General features: G+C 42.4%; 2 protein-coding genes across 8 annotated transcripts in view; both read right to left on the bottom strand.

The window, feature by feature from the left end:
- The window catches only part of LAMP3 (lysosomal associated membrane protein 3), a 36,147-nt gene extending 30,799 nt beyond the window's left edge, over positions 1-5,348 (bottom strand). For 2 of the 4 annotated variants that reach the window (XM_072752593.1, XM_072752592.1), the window contains exon 1: positions 4,822-5,061. In XM_072752593.1, coding sequence (XP_072608694.1) covers positions 4,822-4,870 — 49 coding nt within the window. In that variant the 5' untranslated portion in view covers positions 4,871-5,061. Of the gene's footprint in view, positions 1-4,821 lie in introns of all 4 variants that reach the window. The other 2 variants (XM_026007184.2, XM_072752591.1) reach the window with 2 other exon arrangements.
- A 15,287-nt stretch (positions 5,349-20,635) lies between these two features.
- Positions 20,636-25,415, bottom strand: part of MCF2L2 (MCF.2 cell line derived transforming sequence-like 2) — a 236,435-nt gene continuing 231,655 nt past the window's right edge. For all 4 annotated transcript variants that reach the window (XM_026007237.2, XM_026007235.2, XM_026007238.2 and 1 more), the window contains 3 exons: positions 22,844-22,888; positions 21,412-21,500; positions 20,636-21,019 (listed from right to left, as the gene is read on the bottom strand). In XM_026007237.2, the coding sequence (XP_025863022.1) occupies positions 20,906-21,019; positions 21,412-21,500; positions 22,844-22,888 (248 nt within the window). In that variant the 3' untranslated portion in view covers positions 20,636-20,905. The remainder of the gene's footprint in view (positions 21,020-21,411; positions 21,501-22,843; positions 22,889-25,415) is intronic.

The following is a 25,415-nucleotide window of genomic DNA, read 5'->3' as shown; positions in this document are numbered from 1 at the left end:
CTTCAATGCTATGGTTTCATTGTATTTGCCCATTGTATTTATACTCAGGGGAGCTGGGGCTCCCTGGTGCTGGCCAGTGACTTGGCAAAACACAGGTAAAAGGGAAGGAGATCACTCTATGTTGGTGTTTAAAGAGTACTGAAGTTCATATCTAATCAAAATCATCCATAAATTCCTTTACTATCTCCCTCTTTCATTTATTACATTTCTAAGTGATTGCTTTTCCTGTAATAATAACAATAAAACATCCAAGTTAATGGACACTTACTAAGTGGCAGGCCTCAGATCAAGGGTCATCTTTTTCCAACTCCTCTCAAAAACTTTCTGATGGGTTCTATCTTTATCAACTTTTCAAATGAGGGAACTCAGATTTAGAAAAGTCCCATCAACTTGACCATAATCCCACAAGTAGTATATTCTGGAGGTGAGACACCAAGTAAATTTTGGAGGTGACACTTGAGCCCCTGTCTGAACCAAAGCCTGCCCTTAGATTTGGGGTGGGTGGAGGTGATGTGCATCACTGGGAAGAATGGTGAGAGAAGATACAAAAGCAGAAAAGAGTGGGGTGCTTCTCCAGGAATCCCATATCACCAGACCCTCATAATGGTGGTCTTTGGTGAGGCTTTCAAAAGCTTATATGATAAAATAGTGATTATTTTCCAGAAGGAAAGTTCTCACTTCAAGCCCAGTAGTAAAGCTTATGAATCATTTCTGCACAGCTGGCTTGAAAAATGAGAAAGACAAATGCGTCAGTTCAAATTGCCTTGAATAACCTTTAGGAAAGGCTTATTAATGACATTAAGTTATGTTAGACTATTGCTAAATGGTCCTTTTTTGTGTCTAAAATGTTCATTTGGATACTTTTAAATGTTTGGTACTTGAGAGTTGTGGATCTTATGGGCTGTAGGTTTTCCTTGTAAGCTTTCATATAATCACTGTATGCATAATTTATACCTACATTGTAGAACTTGGAGCAAAATTTTTCCTTTCCAGATTGTTAAGACAGTTGACAGTGGAAGATTTGTTCTCACAATTTATTTGGGCTAAACCTGAGTTGCTGGTTCCTCAGTCATGACCCCAACAGAAACCCCATTAAGTTTATACTATTACTATGGAGAAAGAGAACTCATTCCAAGATGTGCTCTCCAGGAATATCTTTTAGTGGTGAGCAAAGATTGCTGTAGAGAACTCTGGGAGACTGGAAACTACTTGCCTTTTGTTCTCTTCAGGGGGGTCATTAGATCCTTGACAAAAATCCCACTTGTGCATGGCTTATGGCTTATGTTTATGAGCTAAGGCAAAACTTTCTGAACTGAGTAGAATATCCTCAACTAAGTAACACACCCTTTGAAAGGGGGAGCCTTCTTCATAATGTAATTAAAAGTCCTCTCTCAATAATGATAAATGAAGTCAAACAAGAGAGGAAAAGAACATTGATCATTCATGAATGCACAGCATCCCAAATAGGACAAGATGACTCATGGTACCCATCAAGATATACTTGGTGTGCAGGAAATATTTGTGGAGTGGCTGGAGTTGATGGCAGTCATGGTGTCTTGATATGGTGTGTGGCTTTGTGGTAGGCAGAAGCCTGGACCAGCAGGTAGCTGGACCAAAAGTGTCAGAGTGTGTTACAGATTGAACCAGTGTGTTCCCAGATAGCACTGGGAAATATTGTTCTAATGGTCTTCTCCTTCCCCTCTGTGGCCTCTCCCCTCCCCTTCCCATCTCCCTGTAAAAGTGTGCAGGTATAAAAGATGGGCAGGTAATTAGATGGAAAACTGACAGGAGTGGTATGCTGTGCATACATTTTAGAAAGTTCATACGTTAGGTATTTATTAGAAATAATGCTCTGAAAAATACTCTGTTTTATGAAGTCTATGTATATGACCACACATATATGACCAATCTTTGTCAAAATTGGGTCACAGTTCTTAAACAGGACCTTTGACTCTGTAAAGGTTTAGTTAAATTCATAGGTCTGTCCGAGACCCACAAAGAAGGTGGCAGGCAGAAGTAAGGGCAAGGCATAACTCAGAATCTGTCTCAACCCTTCCTTTCCTCAAAAGAACACAGCCCTGGAATTCACATGCTGATTTGTCAAGCCACCCTGAAACCCCTAGCATCTTCTCCCCAGGATTCAGGAGACTCAGCAAACAAGTACCCCAGAACCTAAACCCATTGTTTGGACTCTTCTAGATGATGAGCTGCAGGAAGAGGTGTGAGGTTTGGATTCCCCTACAGTCCATAGAAGGAGCTGAGAGATGACTCATCAACCAAGTGGGAAAGTCTGTGACCATGCAAGGGCTTTTTCTCTAGGTACTTCCCATATGGTTGGTCCTTCCCACATAGCCTTTGTTTGGTTTCCCTGCTGCACCCTGTTCAACAGATATATAGGAGCTTCTTCTGAACCAAGCTCCATGCCAGGCACTGAGTCTTTGTTTTTAGGGGCTCAACACCTTGTGAGATAGACACATAAGTGGACCACATTCCTCGGTGTGACAAGTGTTATTATAGAAGGAGGCCCTGAGTGCAATGAGGTAGTGTAGGAAATCCAACACCAAGACAAATTCTTTAGGCAGACAAGAAAGTAAGTGGTATCCCAGGCAGGAGGAAAAGTATGTGAAAAGACACAGGGTCTTCAGAGCCTGGTAGATCTGGAGAAAAGCAAGGGGGTAAGCATGATGGAATATAAGAAGGAGGAAGCTGAGGTGAGAGGTGAGCTGGGAACAGGCCTGGCTGGTCTTGGAGGCTACACTTTGTCTGCAGTTGGGAACACAGGAAGTAAATGGGAAGTAAATGGAGCCCCATGACCACACCGAGGGGCAGGGAACTGAATTTAGCCCCCAAATGCTTTCTCTAGTACCTCCCCTGGCAGCAGAGGCAGCCCCGGCTGGGCGCAGCAGGAAGACTGTTTCTGGATGTGTGAGACAGCAAGGGTGGGCTCTTAGATTCTGTTTCCAGTTTCACGATTTAAACTTCCATCTATTAGCAAGAAGATGCAAATCTTACCTCTGCTACTTTCCTGTGGGACTTGAGATTTGGAGAATCCTTATACAGAAGTGGCTCCAGTCCCATGGCATAGACTGCTGGCTAGCTACTCCCAAATCCAGCCTCCCCCTTTTCCTTAGTAACAGAACCACAAACTTAAGCTGAGCCCTTGCTGCCTGGAATAAAGAACACTACCTCCAAGACTCCTTTCCAGTTGGGTGGGAATGTGTGACTGCATTTGAGCCAAAGCAAGAGAAGTGGTAGGGTTATGTGGGCTTTCCAAGAATGCTGCTTGAAGGGGGCTCTATCACCTATGTGACCTCTCTATTGCCTTTATGTTTTCCTTTTCAGACCAGCGAGCAACTTGTATGTGATGGTTGGAGCTCCAACGGACATTTAGAACCATGAAAAGACCTTGTAGGTCCAAGTCATACATAGGATGGAGGATCCAAGATAATGAGCTCCCACCTGGACCTGGTATGGATTCTTCTGGACTTGTTTTCACATTAAAGAGAAACATACATTATCTTGTTTATTTCTAAACCTACGCATGCAGGGCTCCATATTACAGTAGTGCAGAGCTTGGACCGAGAAACCAGGCTTCCTGGATGCAAATCTCACAGCTGCCCCTTGCTAGTTGAGTAACCATGAGCAATTCACTAACCTGCCTCAGTAACTTCTTCTGGAAAACGGGGTCCCTTTACACATTTCATTCACTCAGCTCGCCCTGGAGAATCTGCAGCTCAGAGAGGAAAGGGCAGTGAAGAAGGTATTTCCTCTCAACCTCCCCGGGAATTTATTGAGCACTCATTACATTTCTGAATCGGCCGGTCACCTGGCAACCACTGAACTGGTGCTCACACACAGGTCACTGAGGGTACTGCTAGACTGAGACCCTTTGCTTAGATTTCCCCTTTTGCCTCCAGAAAAATGTGAAACTGTATTTCTGAAAATGTGGCAGAGGTAAAACAGCCTGGATTAGGACACTGGCCTGATCCTTCACCCAACTTTCCTGACAATTCATCTCACAATCAAGTGCCTCTGCATCCCCCTCTAAGCATGTTAGTAGGGCCATGTGGTTCCCTCACATGTTCAACTCAGTGCTTCTAGAAGGAATTGTGAACTAATCAGCAACTAGGTAACAGCACACAAGAGGACTCAACATCCTAACCCTACCACTTCTCTTGCTTTGGCTCAAATGCTCCTTGCGAAAGCAGGGGCTAGGCACATAAGGTAATCGTTAAAAGCCCAGTTTCCCAGACAGCTTCTCTGACCTGAAGTATAATGGTAGTTTAAAAAAAAAATCTTGACTCCTCGGTTTACAACCCTCTGAAACAGCATAATTTGTCAGATCACATCTCATTCATCTTCACAGTTCACAGTTTATATAATGCAAACATAGCGCTTCCATTTGAGAAAAACAGGAAAAGCAAGGCACAATGTACTTAGCAAGAGCCCCATTGCTAAATCCTGGCTCAGTTCTCTCCATCTCTTAAATCTAAGTGATTTCTAAAACTCTCCCGTGCCCAGAACCCATTTGGAACCAGGGATAGTGTCACTGTCTTCTGGAGTGGATACCTACTCTTCCAGACTCCTAGAAAATAAGTCCAAACTGTGAAAGCCCTTGGGAAAAAAATAAGGGTGTGCACCATGCATCTAAGGCAGGCAGTAAGGAGGAGACATTCCCAAGTGGAATACCCACAGCAGCTGAAGCCCTACAGCTACTCGCAGTCTGTCCTGTCTTATGTTGGTCCACCGCACTAGAGCGCATTTGAATTTAATAGGACCTGAGATAGCAGGTCACCATGGAAAGCCATGGGTGTCACTCACCAGCCAGGGACACGAAGAGCACCACCGCTGCAGAGAGCTGCCAGGACATGACTGGGTCGCCAGAGATGACCACTGCCTCACCAGCGGCGGGCTCTGCTGCTGCTCCACTGCCTCGCTCAGCTCCTCTCGATCTTCTGAAGAGCACTGGGCTAACTCTAGGGCAGGCTCCAGGAACAAAGAAGATACCTCTCTTTGCCCCTCATTCACTTGCGGCAGAGAAACCAACGTCACTTTCGTTCTGAGAAGGAGCTGAACCGCCCTCCCAAGTGGCTGGGTGGGGAGCAAAACCAGAAGTGGCCCTTGTGTGAAAACAACCACTTTCATCTCTGCCTTTAGTGTTTGTGAGGGGTGGGGAATCCCTCCTCCCCTTACCCCAGCCCAGGTGAAGGGCATCTGAGACCATTTCTGCACAAGAGATGGAGGACCTGTGGCAGTGCTAGCTTCCTTCTCTCATAAGCTGGGTCTCCATTTTTCTCTAAGGTCCTGAGTCCACTTCTCAGCCAGGGAACAACCAACCCCTCAGTCATGAAGGTGAGCAAGAGTCTTCAAACTCAGTGGCTAGAGCGCTGACTCTGTGTGTATTCACAAAAAGTCTGAGGTAATCCAGCTTTATGCCCATGGCCACCTCATCCTGTAGGGACTATGAGGAGTAGGAGCTTAGGAGTCGGGGAGAGCTGGGTTTGAATTTGGCCACCAACTGTATGACCTTTGAGCCTCAGTTTCTTCTGCTGTGTAATAGGGATGCTATTGCCTACTCCTGGGTAATTCACCCGGAACACCAAAAGGCAACCTTTCTAGGTCCCAACTCCTTCCTCTACTAATTAGACAAAACAGTCAAGATCTGTCTCTTAGGACTGTGAGCCCCAGTGAGGAATACACATAGGGATACTCTCCTGATTACTAGGTTTAGGGCTTTCAGCTTAGTCTCAAATAATTTCCTGAAAAACAACTTTGGCTACAATGATTCCATCTTACTATGTTGTTCTAAACACTCTAATCAAGCACATTTACCAAGGTGAGTAGTATGTTTCCAAATTGAATTTTTATGGTGGAAGGTGAAGATTAACATGTGCCAATTGATTTAATTTTAGCAACTGCCTGCCTCATATTCTGGACTTTGAGTCAGTTTATTCCACAGACAATAATTAAGCAGATACTCTATGCCAGACATTCTTCTTCATATAAGTTCTACAGCCACCCTAAGTGGGCACTGTTATCACTGCTGTCTCGTTTCACAGATGGGGAACTGAGCACTGAGAGGTTAGGCAACCTACCCAAGGTCACTTAAGTAATAAAGGAAGAAGTTGGGTTGTGAATCCAGTTTGATTTGAGAGTCTAGGATTTTATTTTATTTTATTTTATTTTATTTTATTTTATTTTATTGAGAGTCTAGGATTTTAAGCACTATACTGCTCTACTGCTGAAGAGGTGTTCTAGACTAGAACTTAATATAAACTTTCAAGTTGCTTGCCGCCTAGATGAGAAATGATATTTATTAATATATAATAACCAGAGTAATCAATTTTTGGCTGCTTAGAGCTATACTAGATGAGGAAAGGAATAGTCAGAGATGAGGTGGTAGTTGTTGGACCTTGGAAAGACTTTGAGGGTTACTGAGGATGTGGATAGTTGGAGAATAGCAATAACATTATTTCTATTATTATTATTACTTTAAGATTTTATTTATTCATGAGAGACACACAGAGAGAGGCAGAGACATAGGCAGAGGGAGAAGAAGGCTCCTCAAAGGGAGCCCAATGTGGCACTTGATCCTTGGACCGAGGATCATGTCCTGAGCTGAAGGCATATGCTCAATTGCTAAGCCACCCAGGAGTCCTTGTGGTTGTTGTTGTTATTATTATTATTTCTATATAAGGAATCTCTACTATGTGCCTGGCACTGTGTAATGCATATGGCACTCTTCAAAGTAGATTTTTTAAAAAATTTGTATTATTTATTATTATTTTTTAAAGATTTTATTTATTTGAGAGAGAGAGAGAGGGAGAGCATGAGTGGGGGGGGCAGTGAGAAAGGGAGAAGCAGACCCCCACTGAGTAGGGAGCCCAACTCAGGCCTCAATCCCAGGATCCTGAGATCCTAACCTGAGCCGAAAGCAGCTGCTTAACCAACTGAACCACTCAGGGTCCCCGGGATATTTTTTTTTTTTTAAGTAGGCTCCAATGCAGGGCTTGAACTCACAACTGTGACATTAAGACCTGAGTGGAAAAAAAAAAAAAGACCTGAGTGGATATCAAGAGTCAGACGCTTAACCAACTGAGCCACCCAGATGCCCCTTGAGGTAGATTTTTCTAATCCCAATTTTACTAATGTGAAAACTGAACCACCCAGCATTTTACAATAGGCTAAGATTTGCATCATGGCCTACTTAGCCCTGAAGTCTGTGCCCTTTCTCCTAGCACACAGGGAGCAAAATCTCTTGAATGGTTATGGCCCTGATCGGAGAATACTGGAGAGCAGTGGAGAATATGGTTGAAAGATCAAGTTAATGTCATTTTGGAAAGACCAAAAAGCCAGAGTAAGGAGTTCATCCTCAACCCTAGAGGACATGAGGCCACTGAACATTTTGAAAAAAGTTATGCATGGAAGCAGAAGTTAGCTTGACACATGTTAAGTGTTCTGTGGCCTTCAGGGGGAAAAGGTTCAACCGTTGATCCAGTCAACATTTACTGGTGGATATCTGGAATCAGTCTCCTGAGCAGGTCAGAGGATCAGTCCTGTTTATCAGGACTCCTGCCCTTGACTAGAGAAGAAATGCCCCAGCTGGGTGTTTCAGAAGTCACTGGGGATTCTAAGCACTGTGTCAGATACATCACATAAATTTTGGTATGTTGTAATTTCATTTTAATTTATCCCAAATTATTTTCAAATTTCCACTGTGATTTCTTCTTTGACCCAAGTTATTTAGGAGTTTTAGAGTTATTTAGGAGTTTGCTGTTTAATTGTCACATCTTTGTGAATTCCCCAAATTTCCTTCTGTTATTGTTTTCTAGTTCCATTCCATTAGGATTGGAAAACATACTTATGGTTTCAGTTCTCTCATATTTATTAGGGCAACAAGTTAATATGTTATGGCCTAACACATAATCTATCCTGAAGAATGTTGTAGGAGCATTTGAGACAAATGCATATTCTGCTTTTGTTGAAGATGGAGCATTCTATAGTTATCTGTTAGTTCTAGTTTGTCTATAGTATTCAAAACTATTTCTTGTTTGGTCTTTTATCTAATTGTTTTTATCCATTATGAAAAGTAGGGTATTGAAAACTCCAATTACTGTTGTTTTGTCTATTTCTCCCCTCAATTCTCTCAGTGTTTGCTTAATATATTTTGGGGCTCTTTTGTTAGGCTTCTCTGTGTCAATGATTTTTATATATTCTTGATAGAATGATCCTTTCATAATTAGAAAATGTCCTTCTCTGTCTCTAGTAAGAATTTTTGTTTTAAAATCTATTTTATCTAATATTACTATGGGTATTCCAATTCTTATTTGGTTAGTCTATACATGGTATATCTTTTCCCACCTTTTAATTTTCACTCTATTTGTGTCCTTGAGTTTAAAGTGTGGCTTTGTAAATAGCATATAATGGGATCATGGTTTTTGTTTTTGTTTTTGTTTTTTAACTCATGCTGCCAGTACCTGCACTTTAATTGGTGCGTTTAATCCATTTATATTTAATGTGACTACATTAAATGTAAGATTTATGCCTGTCATTTTGCTCTTTGTGTTCTTTCTTCTTTTGTTCCTCTATTCCTTCATTATTGTCTTCTTATGGATTAAATATATATTTTCTGGTGTACAATTGTAACTCCTTTGTCTTATTTACCATATTTTTAAAGTTACTTTCTTAGTAGTTACCCTGAAGATTACAATGAAGATCTCAGCCTATAGTATGAATACTTTAATTTCAATAGCATATAAAAATGTTGCTTCTATATAGCTCCACTGCTGGCCCCTCACACTTTTTGCTGTTATTGCCATACCAATTACTTAATACATTGTACATCTATCATCATGGGCTTATAATAATTGCTTTATGTAGTTGTCTTTTACATCAGATAGAGGAGTTGCAAACAATTCCATAGACTGAATGTTTGTGTTCCTCCCAAATTCATCTATTGAAGGCCTAATGTGGTGGTATTTGGAGGTGGGGCCTTTGAGAAGTAATTGGATCACAATGGTGGGAACCCCCACGACAGGATTAGAGTCTTTATAAGAAGAGGAAGAGAGCTAGCCCTCTGCTCTTCACTATGTGAGGATTGAGCAGGAAGGCCACTAGCTGTTTACAAGTCAGGAAGCAGGCCCTCACCGGAATGTAACCATGCTGGCTCCATGATCTCAGATTTCCCAGACTTCAAAATTGAGAGATAAATGTTGTTTAAGCTATCCAGTCTATGGTAATTTGTTATAGCAGCCAGAGCTAAGACAAAAAATATATAAATTAATATATATATATATATATACTCATTATGTCTTTTATATTTATCTATGTAGTTATTTACTGGTGCTTCCTTCATGTGGATTCAAATTACTATCTAGTACCTTTCATTTCTATCTGAAGGACTCCTTTTCCTATTTTTTGTAGGGCAAGCTTGCTAGTGATAAGTCATTTTGGTTTAATTTATCAGAATGTCTTAATTTCTCAAGTTTTGAAGAATAGTTTTATGGATATAGGATTTTTAGTTGATAAAGTTTTTCTTTTAGCACTTTATATTATCTCACTGCCTCTGGCCTCCGCGATTTCTGATGAGAAATCTATTAATCTTATTGAGGGTTGCATATGGTTTGAGATGTGAATGCAAGTTCATTGCTTTGCATGTAGAAAACTGGTTGTTCCAGGACGAATTATTGAAAAGATTATCCTGGGACGCCTGGGTGCCTCAGTGGTTGAGTGCCTTTAGCTCAGGGCACGATCCCAGGGTCCCAGGATCAAGTTGTGCATCAGGCTCCCCAAGGAGCCTGCCTCTGCTTCTCTTTCTCTGTGTCTCTCATGAATGAATAAATAAATAAAATCTTTCTAAAAATTATCCTTTCTCCACTCTATTGTTTCTGTAGTTTTATTGAATATCAGTTGCCCATATATATCTGTTCCACTGATATGATTTTCTGTCTTTTTTTTTTTAATTTTTTTTTATTTATTTATGATAGTCATACAGAGAGAAAGAGAGAGGCAGAGACACAGGCAGAGGGAGAAGCAGGCTCCATGCGCTGGGAGCCTGATGTGGGATTCGATCCTGGGTCTCCAGGATCGCGCCCTGGGCCAAAGGCAGGCGCCAAACCGCTGCGCCACCCAGGGATCCCGATTTTCTGTCTTTATGTCAAGATCAAATTGCCTTGATTTCTGTAGCTTTAAGATAAACTTTGAAATAAGGTATTGTTAGCCCTCCAACTTTGGTTATTCAACATTCTTTTGGTTTCACCCTTCCTATTCTCTAATTCTCTTATGCTTAAAATTAGCTAATAAAGAGTGAATCTAAACACTCCAGCCTTGGACACTATTCAAAGCAGAGCCCCAGGTTTGTGCTCTCTGCCTCTCTCTTTACCCATTACCTCACTTTGTGGCTCTCAGATATTCCATGTACCCTCCAGGACTTGTGAGTAACAAATCTTGTTCCTCAAAGTTCCCTGATGGTTACTCGCTGAAGTGCTTCCTATAGTCATAATAAGAACCACAGTATGGGGTGCCTGCGTGGTTCAGTTGGGTTAAACGTCTGCCTTCAGATGATATCAGGGTCCTAGGATGGAACTCTGCATGGGGCTCCCTACTCAGCAGAGAGTCTGCTTCTTCCTCTCCTGCCTCTTACCCTCTGCTCATGCTCTGTGTCTGTCTCCCTCTCTCTCTCTCATATGAATAAATAAAATCTTAAAAAAAAAAAAAAAAAAACAAAACCACAAGGGCCTGTCCAGTCACAACATTGATGCCTGTGGGGAGAAATACCTGTGGGGGCTCTCTATGAGTAATACAGCCCAGGTGAGTGCCTCAGGCATTTCTAACCCATAGTATCACTATCAATAGGCTAAGGTCAACACAACGTGGTGTGTGTGTATGGAGATGACACATTTCAGCCCTTAACAATGGTCTGCCTTGTTAAATAATCTGTGTGCATATAAGAGCAATGTGTGTATTCTTTTGTTATTGAATTCAGTGTTCTATAAATTCTATAATTACATTAAGTTGGTTAATAGTGTTATTTAAGTATTCTATATTCTTCCAATTTTCTATTGTTTTTATCAGTTCTTGCAAGAGCAGAGTTGAAATATCAGACTACATTAAGGATTTGTTTATTCTCTTTGCAGTTCCGTTTTTGCTCTGTGTATTCTAAAGCTCTGTTATTGATGTGTAAACATTCAGGATTGCTATATCCTCTTGATGGATTAGCTACTTTATCATTTTTTAATGATCTTCTTTATATTGGTCATATTCTTTATTCTGAGACCCACTTTGTTTTATATTAATATAGTAATTTGGCTTTTTGGGGGGGGGATAGTGTAAGCATGGTATGTCTCTTTCCATTCTTTGACTTTTAATCTTTTTGTGACTTTATACTGTTAACAGGTAAGCTGAGGCATATTAAAAATTTTATTTGAGCAAAAATCAACTCAAATAGGGCAGTGACAAACCAGAAGTGATTGGGAGCACTCCACTCTCAGGAGCTAGTGGAAAAACTTTTATAGAGAAGAGGTGGAAGAAAAGCAAAAGGAAGTTATTTGATTGGCTATACCATAAGTGGTTGCATTCTTTGAGAAAATCTAGTTGGCTGTTTGTGATTGGCTGTACTGAGGCTTCAATTTCCTAACATTGAGGCATTATAGGTATAGGTTTTGGCTTGCTTGCCCAAGCTAAGACATTAAACCCACCTCAGTCTAATGGCTTTCTTGTTTAATTAATCTAGCAATACTTAAACCGAGTTTCTTAAAGCAGGCCACGATGGTGGTCTTTTCTTTTAAATATCCATTTGACAATCACTCCTTTCTAATTGAGGTGTTTAGATCATTTGATTGGTTGTTTCTATATACCATCTTGGCAATTGTTTTCTATTTTTCCTATCTGTTCTTGGTTTCATTTCTCCTCTTTCTTTACCAACTCTTGGATTAGTTGCATTTTAAAAATTCCATTTTATCTTATTTGTTGGCTTATTTGTTACAACTCTGCATGTTATTTTAGTGTTTGCTTTAGAATTTATGCCATATAATTTTAAGGTATCACAATATACCTTCAAATGATTCTATAACACTTCATACTTTTTTTTTTATTTTTTTATTTATTTATGATAGTCACACAGAGAGAGAGAGAGAGAGGCAGAGACACAGGCAGAGGGAGAAGCAGGCTCCATGCACCGGGAGCCTGATGTGGGATTCGATCCTGGGTCTCCAGGATCGCGCCCTGGGCCAAAGGCAGGCGCCAAACCGCTGCGCCACCCAGGGATCCCCACTTCATACTTAATACAGGAATCTTACAACGTATACTTCAATTTCTTCCCTCTTGGCTTCAGTTCTGTTGTTGTCATACATTTTAATTCTGCATTTATTATACATTCCACAACATATTGCTATTATTTTTTAAATAATTATCTTTCTTTTATACAATTATCTTTTAAAGAGATAAATAATAGGAGAAAAAAGCTTTTGTACTTAATCATGTGATTAGTTTCTTGCAGTCTTCACTCCTCTGTGTAGATCCTTGGTTTCGTTTCGTGTTGTTATAGTTACCCTAGGTACACTACATACTTCCAACTCCTTAAATGTTAGCTGTGTTTGGGGTATGGACTTGTTTTTTGTCCAAATGTTTTCCTGTCTGCTCCATCTTCAGTTTAGGTCTTCCCTGGTCTATGTCAGACAGCATCTCTCAGCATGCATCTGTGGCTCTCCCCACAGTAGCCCACTGTTGCTTGTTAGCCAGTGCTTGTCAGTTGGCCTGGTGGTAGAGACTGAAGGGTAAGTGCTCAGTTCTGACGGAGTCTCAGTCATACATGCACTCTGCCCCCAGGTCTTGGGGTGGGAGGTTGTGTGTGATCTTCAAAGTATCTCTTCCCCCAGCAGCTCTGGACCTGGCACATATTCCTGTCTCTCTCCAAGGATCCGGAATTTTGTTTTTATTCTGTTGTCTTTTTTCAGCTGCAGTTGGATTTACCAAACCCCTACGGGTGTAAATGTTTATTACCCCTTCTCCAGCACTTGGCTCTGCTTTTGTTCTGTAGGAAAGATGGCGCAATAGGATGTGAGCATAGTTTCATGTCTTTCCTGCGGCAACTAATATTCCCGTCTCCTGGGTCTGTGACAGGAAGGTTGCTTTCTTAGGACTTCTGCTAATCATTTTTGTTGAGTACCCAGTGGGGCTATTGGAGAAAAGTCTGCAACTGGATGCAAATTTCCATATCTGAGGCACCCAGGGTTTCCATTTGCTCTTGCAAGCTCATACTAAGCCATTAAAGTAAATTCTCCTTGCTAGTGTATACCAGTACCCGCTTCAGGTAAGCAAGTGATGGAGTCTCATCTCTTTGTAGGTGCCTTTTCTTAGATTTCAGATTACATGGCTGCCTTATGAGCTAAGCTCTTTCATGGGTCCAAGAAAAGCAAATCTGTATATTTTCTAGATTTTTTTGATCTTTTGAAGTATGAGGATGGTGCTCTTTCTGGTTTCCTATGTCTCAAGCAGAAGACATTATTTCTAACAACTGCATAGAGTTTGATTGTACACCAGTACAACACTTCATTAGCCAGCTTTTTATTATGCATACTTGTTACCTATTGTTGCTTAGATTACCCTAAAACTTAGCAGTTTAAAACAACATCTATTATCTCATGGTCCTCTAGTAATGAATTCAGTAACAACTTAACTGGGTTCTTCTGACTCCAAGTCTCTCATGAAGTTTTAGTCAAGATATCAGCTCGAGCTAAAGCCATTTACAGGCTTGACTAGGGCTGGAGAATCTAATTCTGAGATGGCTTATTCACATGGCTGTTGGCAGGAGGCTTCAGTTCTTGCTACATTAATCTCTCCCTAGAGCTGCTTCACTGTCCTCTCAATATGGTAGCTTGCTTCTTCCACAGGGAGTAATCCAAGAGAGAATGAGGAAGAAGCCAAATGTTTTTTACAACCCAGTTTTGGAAGTCAATTACCATCACTTCCACCACATTCTCTTTATTAGGGTCACTAGTAACAGTCCGCACTCAAAGGGAGGATAATTTGACTTTGCTCTTTGAAGAAAAGAGTATCAATTTGGGGATAAATTTTAACACTATCACAGACATTTAGGGTGTTCTCCATCTTGTGCTACTTGTTTTCCTATTAAAAGTAAGCATCCGACTCTTAGTTTCAGCCTAGGTCTGATCTCAGGGTCATGAGATCAAGCCCCATGTCGGGCTCTGTGCTCAGCATGGAGTCTGCTTGTGTTTCTCTATCTCATTCTGCCCCTCCCCACTATGCTTCCTCTCTCTAAAATAAATCTTTTTTAAAAAAAAGTAATGTTAAAATGAACATCTGTACCCCTAATTCATTTGCATGAATATATCATTAAAAAAATTCCTAGAAGTGGAACTGCTAGCTCAAATCATATACATATTTTAAAATGTTGAAAGCTATTATAAATTGTTTTCTAAAAAGCTAGTACTAATTTACATTCTTACCAAGAGTCTATGAAGGTGCTGGTTTTATCTTCTCCAACACTGAGTGTTATCCAAGTTTTAAATGTTGGACAGTCTGGTAATGAAAAATGAGTATCACTGTATTGCCTCTTTTCATATATTTGTTGGGTTTTGAATTTCTTTTCCTTTGTATATTCATGTTCTTTGCCCATTTTTTCTATTGTTGTTATTGATTTGTAAATACTCTTTATATATCAAAGAAAATTAGTCTTTTATAATATGTTTGGTAAATGTATGTTTTGAGTTTTTAATCATTGCTTTTTTTCTGTATGTAAAATTTTGCCTCTTACATAGCCTGAATTGTCAAGATTTTCTTTTGTAGCTTCTGGTTCTCATTTTTGCCTAGAAAAGCTTTACTTTATTCAAAACTATTTTTAAATGTTTTGATTTTTATGATTTCAAGTCACATAATTGAACAATATGAATAATTTTAAAGGCTGAGGTAAAACTTAACATTTTTTCTCCCATATTGCTATCTTGTGGTCCCAGTGCCACTTTCACACATAATTCATCTTTTTTTTCGGAAGTAATTTGAAATGCCTTTTCTCATGCTTTAAATTCTGAGATGTATTTGGGTCCATTTCAAGATTCTCTACTTATGTTTGTTTATTCCCATAGTATGTGTTCTCCAGTAAATTAAATTATTATGATATAAACCTAAAATTTGGGCAACCTGGGTGCCTCAGCAGTTTAGCACTGCCTTCGGCCCAGGGCCTGATCCTGGAGTCCCGGAATCAAGTCCCACGTCGGGCTCCCTGCATGGAGCCTGATTCTCCCTCTGTTTGTCTCTGCCTCTCTCTCTCTCTCTCATGAATGAATAAAATCTTTAAAAACAAAAACAAAAAAACCTAAAATTTTTTCTACTTTAATAGCCATATTTGAAAGTTTATCCATACATAAAAAATAATACCAGATTACAGATGCAACTGACAAATATTTTATGGAGAACTAGAGAAGCTACATTTTCTATTCTCATCTAGAGGCACTTGAAACATTTTCATTGAGTAAGCAAATGTGTGATAATTAGAATCTTGGCCTAGGAGTTAGAAGACCTGGATTCTAGTCCCTGCTTTGCTTCAGGCTGGCTGGGTAACAGGGACACATAGTTGTCTAGGCTGTAGTTGAGCAACAGCCTCCCAGCTATGTTCCCAAACTCTCTTGTAGCTTGTTGGGGCCATGCAAGAAGGCTTTTACTAAAGGAATATAGGAAAATATGTTGTGTGACACAGGCTAGGCCTTAAGACATTGCACTTGCAATCTTCCAAGTAGTTTTTCCTTCCTGTGAGCTGGAAATTAGGCATTCGTGAGACATGCTTTTGACTATGTAGACAAGGACAAAGTTCCAGAGGAGGTTGGGTAATCATGAGTTTAACAAAAATATACAGACTTCCCTCATGAAAGAGTTCTCAGACCCTTTAATTTACTAACTGGGATTGACCAAATGGGAAATAGAATATGTAATATTTTTAAAAAATATATTAAAATATTTTTTCAATGTGGGATTAATTCTTTGAACTCTTGTATCTTCCACCTATTTTGCAAAATATGCTCTGGGAAATGCGGATTTAGAGGCTCTCTAATTTGTCTAAGCATTTCATAAGGCATGGCTGGTGTTTAGTCCACGGCTGGACTCACACTGTAGCCAGATTTCACAGATCCAGGGCTGCTTTCAGGATACTACTGCCTCATCCAGGGCACTTTCAAGTGGAGCTACCCCATTCCCAATCCTCAGCAACGTTCAAACAAGTCCCTCTGGTGGGCAACAGGCAACTCTATAAAGCTATGGATGACTTGAATAACTAGTGGAAGTTATTACTAGTGGCTGGAAGATTTTATTTGAGGATTTTGAATTCTTTTCCATTTACTCAAGTAGAAAGATGACAAGTTTCATGCATCTAAGAGCCACTTTTTTTGTTATTTTTTTGTTCTTCTCAGAGGACACTTATAAGCAGAGAAGCAGTGTGGAGCTTAGCCAAAGAAGCCAGACAAGAAGATCAGAGTGGGCTACCATGGAGCACCGGGGGGGCGGGGGGGGGCGGGGCGGGGGGGAGAATCAGCAATGATCACTGGTCCTGAAATGGCAACTCTGGTTGTCCACCTATGATGAAAAACTTGTAGGAAGGCTCTTCATGTGAGGCCTGGGTCGGGCACTTTGCACTCTCCCACCACCACCAGCACTGGCTGTTTTTGTAGATTCAGAAAATGACTGATGTCCAAAGGATCGAGAAAGCTTTGGGCTGTTTCTGTAGTGGGCACATGGCTAGTCAGTGGTCAGAGTGTTTAAGAGGATCCAAATGATGTGTTTTCTGATAATTCTAATAGTCAGAATCCAAAAAATTCTTCTGTCCAGCTCCAGGTCTTACATATCCTCATTAAGAAATGTATATGGTGATTGGAAAGATGACCAGAGACTAAAGCACAGAAGCATGCTGAGAAACACATTTTAAACTGTGTTCTAGTAAAAAAAAAAAAAAAAAAAAAAAAAAGTGTGAAAATAGCCATCATACATTGTGAAGGACTATACTTTCTTCTGACTGAGTGAACACATCCAGTGCTGTTAATGCAGCAAAGGGTTGTGTGCTTTTTAAAAATCCTAATCCGTTGATTCACAAATTTGGGCTGGATCTAAAGCAGGCTCTGCACTTTGGGAAGGCATCCCCACAAACTTTCAAAGGGTGCTGAATGCTGCTGCAGGTTATGATTGGTTCACCAAGAGCTCAGTTCCCACCATGCTGGTTTGCAGAACTCCCCTAAGAGACCCCACAGTGGTTCTCCTCTGCTCTTCTCTGCCTTCTCTGCAGCTGGTATCACCTGAACTTCACAGCTGAATGGTCTCAACCCTCCTCCTTCCCCATGGATGTTTAAGAAGAATCAAAAGATAGAGGAGGGAAGGACTCACCTCCAAGGGTAAGTGGGAAGCAGTGAATGGACTAAGGATAAAGCCAGAAACGAGCCAAAGAATTCCATAAATGACAAGTCAGAGAACCTTATAGGCTGTGGTTGGAATAGAAGGAGCATTGACTCAAGGTTGCTTCCGACTCTCTTGCAAACTGGCTGTGAGGACCAAATGAGGTCCTATCTGTCAAGCACCAGGGCCAGCCCTTAATGTTAGTGCCTTTCTGAACCTTGTGTCCTAGTGGCCTCTGTCAAGGCATCTTTCCTGCCATGCATCACCCCTCCATGCCCCTGTGCACGACCAGGATGTCTTTCTCCTTCTCCACCTGGAGAAAACACTTGCTCCAGAGGACCCAGCTCAGATGTCACCCCACCCCTGACTACATCAGAAGGTCAGTGGCAGGGTTCCGTACACTCATATTTGTCACACTGTGTTGATGATCTGTTTCCACATCTGTTTCCCCCAACTGTACTGAGAGCTTCTTACTCACCTTCATACCTTCCTGGTCTCTCCTGATGCCAGCACATCTTGAGGACAGGGGTGCTCGGGAAATAGGTGTTGATTAGAATGAACAACTAAATGTTCTATGGCCAAAATGGAACAATGTATGTTGGAAAATAATGCAAGTAGAAGGAAATAAAATTTCCTATGGGTTTGGAAAGAACTTTATTTTAGTGTACAAATAATAAATATTGTAGTCTACAAATGTGAAACACACTCCAGCGAGAAAGATACTTTGTTGTTAGGAAAGGGGCACAAGAGGGTAGCTCCACAACAGAACTTTCTGAAAAATTTCAAAGAACACTCTGTTGGCCAATTTTGCTGAAGAGCCTGTCCTGGATCGTCTGTCCCTTAGTCTCTGCCCTTTTTTTGGCCACGAAGTCAAGGGCTTCTTTATGAATAAAGTGAGATGCTTATTTTTGTTTTCTTGAATTCTGAAGTGATTTTCATGAGTCACACAGGAGACAGTCCTCAGGTGTTTAAGAAAGAAGTTCCCACTCCATTCCAGAAACAAATCAGGGAACCAAAAACTTAGCCAGATCGCATGTTCAATGAAAAGCTAAAATCAAATCATGCTCACAATTCCAAAACTAAATCCAAAACTAACTCTAAACGTAAACAACTCCCACGGTCAGCATGCTGGTTATTAGCCATGATTTCTCAGCTTCCAGCCCATCCTTCCAATCTCTGCTTTGTGGCCTGAGGCCACTCACTTCCTCTGCCAGCTACTCCCTGTGAGGCTTAGCCAATAGGGCAGACTGACCAAAGGATGGGAGTAGGGAGAGGGATCTGTGTGCCTGAGTTCCTGTCAGCATCCCCCTTCAATTGGTCTTCACCCCAAGAGCAGCAGCCAGTTCCAGTAGCTATAGTTTGCCGCTTTGCCAACTCTCCCACAACCAGCCTCATCACCAACCCCCGCTTTAGAGACTCCAGTATGGGCTGGCAGCAACCCCCCGCCGAGTTCTGCACCCAGCTCTGGGAGCAACTTCTAGCTCCTAGGACACCTGTCCCACAGGGCAGCACTTCCTCCTCAGAGGGCTAACCCCAGCTATGAGGTCTATGTGGGGGCCATCTCCAACCTCTTCCCTTTGCTCCTGCAGTCCTTGGGCTGGTAGCTGTGGCTTGCAGTTAACATCTCCACGATATCACATTACCAACTTTTTTTCCTGTTAAAATCTCCAACAGCTGGATATGTTATCCACTATTCTTTACACTAAAGTCTCTCTGATCAAATAACTGATGTGCTTCTTCCTTGTTTGGATCCCCTAGACTAACTAATTCTAACACTAAATAATTCTGAAAATGAAGTAAGTAAAAAATACAGAATACACAAAATTTTTAAATGGCAAAGATGTAACTGGAAAGTAATAATTAAGAATAACTGAAAATTCCTCGAAACTAAATATCCCAAAAAGTCTGAAAATAAAAAAATCAGGAAATATAATGCTCAAAAATGCAACAACTGAAAGTAATTCAAAACCAAATAACTAAAAATAATAATAATAATAATGAATGTAAAAATAAACAACCCCAAATCTAAAAAAACTAAAAATAAATGTGACTATAAGTAACTCTCAACAAGGGAAAAAACCTCCAAAATAACCAAAACCACTTTATTCTGAAAATAATTCTAATTTTAAAACTTCCAGTGAATTTTTAGTAGTTAAATAAGTAACTGTAAAAATAAATAACTCAAAACTCCAATAGCCAAAAGAGAATAAATATAAAAGTAAATAACTCAGATATTAATCACTGTAAAAGTAATTTAAAATAATTCTAAAGCAATTTGGAAATGTGTAACTCTTAAAATAACTGTAAATAAGACACTAGAGATGAATAACTCAAAAACTAAGTAACTGTGAAAACAAAATATAAAGTAACTTTAAAGCTACAAAATTAAATAACTAGAAAATGAAAAATAAAGTTAACTAAAAATTAACTAATAAAACGAAAAAATAAATAACCGGAACTAATTTTAAAACTAATAAATGTAAAACGAAATACCCCCGCCATTACCTTGAAAAGATAGAATCCGGGAACAAAGTAACAAACACGGCGCCAACATTCTTGGGGGGATCCTGGGAGAAGAGTGACCGGCTTCCTCCAAGGCTCCGATAGGAGGTTCTCCCGATCTCCCCACTCCCACCCCCGGAGAAACGTGGCGACGTCTGAAGGCATCCTGATTGTCATCATTAGGGGGAGTGGGTGGGGGAGGGGTGTTACTGGCATCTTGTGGAAGAGGCCAGGGATGCTGCCAAATATCCCACAATGCACAAAACAGCCCCCCCCCCCCCCCAACAAAGAATCATCCAGCTCCCAAAGTCAAAGTGTCAACCTCCAGAAACCTTGGGCAGAGCCCTCCGGGACTCGGCTCCGCCAGCCTCTGCAGAGCGGGCGAGAGCGGCTCCGCGGTTCGCGGGCGCGCCCCCGGGTCCCGGCGCTCACGCAGGCGCGTGGAGGAACAGCCCCCAGGGTTCCGGCGCTCGCGCAAGCGCATGGGGAGCAGCCCGGGGCCCGGCGCTCGCGCAGGCGCGTGAGGAGCAGCCGCGGGTCCCGGAGCTCGCGCACGCGCGCGAGGAGCAGCCCCCACCCCCCCCGGGTCCCGGCGCTCGCGCATGCGCGTGGGGAGCAGCCCCGGAGCTGGCGGCCGTCTGTGCCGAGCCGGACGGGGAGCCGCTCCCCGCTTGTCCGCGGCGCGCAGGGGCGTGGGGGGCGGCGGCCCCGCGGGCAGGCCCCTGGGAGGCGGTCCTGGTGCTCTCCGCGGCCGGCCGGGGTGCAGGTCCGCAGGCTCCGCGGCCCGTCGGCTGCTCGGTGCTCAGGGTGGGCCGGGCCGTCGGCGCCCCCGCGGCCTGCGCGGGAACGGAGGCGGCGCCGTTGTCCGGGGCGGGGCCCGCGCGTCCTCAGGCGCCCGCACCGCGTCTGCGCGCGAACCTCGGGGCTGGCTCGGGCCTGTCGTCCCGAGGTTCCAAGGAGATGGAGGAGCCGCGGCCGACGAGACCTCTTGCTGCTCTTCTCCCTTTCACACTCACATGTCCTCGTCTCCACCTTCTCTTTTCCCCTGGATGCTTTCTCCGGCGGCCAGGACACATTTGGAGGAACACGTTTCATAACTGTCGTCCAACTGGAAAAGTCCGGATAGCTGGAGGGGAGGGGAACAGTGGTGCACCCTCAGCGCTGGCAGTGCGAGAAGCGCCCGAGCCCAAGCCAGCTGCAGCCCGTGACTCCCGCTGGCAGGTGGGGGCCCACTGCCGACCCTCGCCCTCCCCACGGGGTCGCTGGGGATCCCAACAGGAGCCCCATATTTATGACCATACACCAGTGCATTGCTAGGGAGATGGGGTTGAGGGCATGCTGGGCTGGGAGGGTCTGAGGCACTTTGCAGATCCAGTGACCTCAGCTTCCTGGTTAGGCCTGGTCCTTCTGGGTGAGAATCATGAAAAGAGGGGGATAGAGGAATGGGGGAGAGGACGAGGCAGGAGAAGAGAGAGAATGAGGGAGAAAAATGAAAGAGGTAAGCAGGAAATAAATTACACTCAGAGCACTGCTCTCCTTTTCCATATCTTCTGCACCTTTCCGCTCCTCAAAGGTTTCCATGGAGATACACTCGCTGCTGGAGCAGCCTTGGAGAAAGAAAGGGAAGAATTTGGCCTGCAGTGCCAGAGGGGATGGCCAGATGTCACAGGCAGTGCCCATGCCCCACAACCTGGTCTCCCCAACTCTAACTCCTACTCTCCCAGGACCTGGATTGCCTCACCTGGGAAGGAGGTGGAGGGCTGTAATCTCCAGGTTCCCCTTTCCAGCTCAAAATTCTGGAACCATGACTGAGAAGGCAAGTCTACATGGTTTCATAGCCCTACTCCTTGCCCTCTAAGAAAACAGTCATTGCCTTTTTGTGCCTGATGGCTTTATTCTATTGCGTTCTACTCTATTACTCTAGTCCACTGTATTCTGTTGTGTTCTATTCTATCCCGTTCCGTTGTGGGGCCAGAGGAGGAGAGGGGCTGTGGAGGTGGTGGGCTCACCCACGATCACCTCACAAGACCCTTCAAAGGAGAATTTCTTCTGACGCAAACTGCAGCTGCTCTGGGTGAGCCCTCCTATGTCTCCCCCATGGGCCCCAGGGCTCTTGGCAGCAGAGACTCTACCCTCTTCACCCAGTATCCCCCAGGGCTCCCGGAAGAACCTCAGAATTCTCAGAACCAACAAACCTAGAGAATGTCCCTCAGTCTAAGCTGGAAGTGCAGGGGAGAAAGTGCAGCTCACAGTCAGAGTTTTGCTGTATGTCTGTCATTTGCACATCGAATCCCTTCCTCCTGGATTCACTGGCCATCGGCTCTTAGGGGGGTGTCAGGTACTGAGTCATAGGAACTATAGAGGTGACAGCCCTAAGGGGACCCCAGGGTCTGGCAGGTTACATGAGTGAATAAATGAAAGGCCCATTGTGCAGTGGTAAGAGCAGGGGTCTTGGAGCCAGTGAGACCTGAGTGCAGTTCTGACTTTGCCACTCATTTGCTAGCTGTGTGATCTTGGGTAAGCCTCTCTGAGCATCAGTTTTCTTGTCTATAACAATGAAGATAATAATATCTATTGTAGTTTTGATATAAGGAGGCGCCTGGTGTGGCTCAGTGGTTGAGCATCTGGGAGGCGCCTGGGTGGCTCAGTGGTTGAGCATCTGCCTTTGGCTCAAGGCGTGATCCCAGGGTCCCAGGATTGAGTCCCACATCAGGCCCCCCCAGGGAGCCTGCTTCTCCCTCTGCCTATGTCTCTACCTCTCTCTGTGTCTCTCATGACTAAATAAAATATTTTTAAAATAAAAAGTATTAGCAAAAGGGCTTATAAAGTAAAATGTCTGGTACATCCTAGGAATTGAATAACATGATTATTGTTAATAGTGATTGCAATAATACTAAAGAGAAGGTTTCAGAACAGGTGTGGGTACTCCAAGTATGCTATTATTACTCACATTTGGGGGAGATTTGTTTGCCATTTTCTTCATCTTCATAAATATCTGGGGGAGGAAACATAAAGGTAAATGGCTTTTAAAAATAGAGCACACGCATGCGCACATGCACACATACATATACATGAAAAACAAAACTAAACATAGAGATCCTTGAAAAATATTCAATTTGATTAGAGCAAAATTTTAAGCAATAGTTGCATTCTTGAAAAATGAGCAGAGTGGCTCTGGTACCAGTCAAGCTCTAGTGGTTGGTGGGGAAAGTATACTTTGAGTCTCTGGGGAACTCCCATTCCATGTACTAGAATAAGCATTAAGAATGTTGGTAGAGAAAGATAAGAAGAATGGGATAGGTGGGCTGTAGAAATTCATGCTAGTTAGGACTTTTCCTTCAGTGGATGATCTTTTGCACACCTTACTTAAATCCCAAATGATTTTGGGAATTTAATTTCAGCACTTAGTGTTTAGAATTCTGATCTTTTATTTTGGTTTAAAAGTTGAACGAAATTTATTAACAAGTGAACCCATTAGTGACTTTATCTCCATCAATATACATGTTTTTGGAAAATTATAAACTTTGAAGATAAAATCATGCCTTTCCCTTGCTGTCCACTAGATGGCAAAAGGGGACCACTGTAGATCCCACTGGTTCAGAGGCAGCTCCTTTCCCCGTGGATTTCAAATGGGCACACCATCTTAATTTTCTTTCAAACTAGATTTTTCTCTATTCCTTACAATTATGCAAAAATTTTAAGGGATTTTTTCTTATTATTTGAGAGAGAAAGAGAGTGGGCACAAGCAAGGGAGGGGCAGAAGGACAGGAAGAGAATCTCAAGCCCACCCAGGGCTGAGCATGGAGCCCAAAACCCTGAGATCATGACCTGAGCTGAAATCGTGAGTCTGACAGGCACTTAAACAATGGAGCCACCAATTACGCTAAATTTTTTAAGGACCACCTCTACCACACGAACTAAATAAAGTATATCATTTTCACTTGGGGGCAGTAGGGTGGAAGCATGCCTTAAAGTTTCGGGTAAACCTTTCCTTTCCTTCCCTGGAGGAACAAATGCAGGTAACTAATTGCTAATGATAATATGCAAAACAGCCATCTAGGCACTAGCCTGAAAGCTTGGATTCATTTAATTCTCACAGCATGACTATACAGTATTACCTACCTTTTGTAAAATAAATGACGTAAAGAACTTAAGCAGAAAGAAGTGAAGTAATTCATCCAAAAACATAGAATAAGGTGTGAACTGTGAGCCCTTAAACACTGTGCTATGCTGCTAGTGAAGCTCCTTTTCTGCCTTTCTAGGAGTTAACTCAGGGGGTCATTTTATGCCCAATCCCAACCTGTAGCTCTCCACAGCTCCCGCAGCAGAAGAGATCTCCAGGTTGTCCCCAAAGTACGAGGATGGATTAGGAGGTTTGCTTGGTAGCCCAGAGTGTAAATGTGGACATCAAAGCTGATCTAGATTTAAATGCCCATTTCCTTTGCAAACTTGCCCTTGGCCCAGAGGAAGGGAATCACTCCTAATCATTCAATTAATAACTTTCAGATTGCACACATTCTCCCAGCACCTTTTTTTTTTTTTTAAAGTGTGTCTTCTGTTGTCAATATTTGCCAGTTTCTAGGCAGTCTGAGCTTGTTGTCTTGGACTTTAAGAGCTGCTGGGAGCTGAGATCAAAGAAACTTCAGAGCCAGGAAAACACCTCCAAGCTCAGCAGTCAGCTGCCATCACGTGATTTGAGTTGGGACAGGCCCACAGATGGGTGATAGGACAAGCTGATGTGTCTAGTTGGGATCAGCCAAAGCTTGTCCATTTCACCAGAAATTTAATAGGAATTTTCAAGAAGACTAAAATATAAAGACCCTTAACTTGTTTGTGTAGTATGGCTCCAATTTTTTTAAATTATGCATTTCTTTTTTTTATTTTTTTTTAATTTTTATTTATTTATGATAGTCACAGAGAGAGAGAGAGAGAGAGGCAGAGACACAGGCAGAGGGAGAAGCAGGCTCCATGCACCGGGAGCCCGATGTGGGATTCGATCCCAGGTCTCCAGGATTGCACCCTGGGCCAAAGGCAGGAGCCAATCCACTGTGCCACCCAGGGATCCCTAAATTATGCATTTCTATAGACAAAAGTTTAGGGTAAAATATTTACAGTGGTTATTTCCAGTTATGTCTGATTTGCATTTTTGGGGTACTTTTTTGCATTACATTCTAAATATGTATAATTTATACATGTATTCTTTTTATAATCAGAAAATGAAGCTTAAAATACTTAAAACCAATTGATCAGATACCTAAAATAACCCACAATCCCACCAGAGAAGACTGTTGCTAGGCCTTATTTTCTTTATCATGAGTACATCAAATCATTTTGAATAACAATAAAGTAATGGAATAATGAAAGTAACCAAATCTAGGCCTAGGCAACCCTTATGTACTACACTAAATGGCTCACAGATATTAAAGCAGCCTCTCCCCACCCCCAAGATCCTGAGGGACCAAAGAAAGGACCCACAGTTAGGCCTACACATGGGCCTGTGGTTAAGGATTAGCAGACAGGCT

This window comes from Vulpes vulpes, chromosome 3, assembly GCF_048418805.1.
Source record: "Vulpes vulpes isolate BD-2025 chromosome 3, VulVul3, whole genome shotgun sequence".
Taxonomy (NCBI): domain Eukaryota; kingdom Metazoa; phylum Chordata; class Mammalia; order Carnivora; family Canidae; genus Vulpes; species Vulpes vulpes.
The sequence above is the reverse complement of the archived record's forward strand: the minus strand, read 5'-3'. Positions and strand labels throughout refer to the sequence as shown.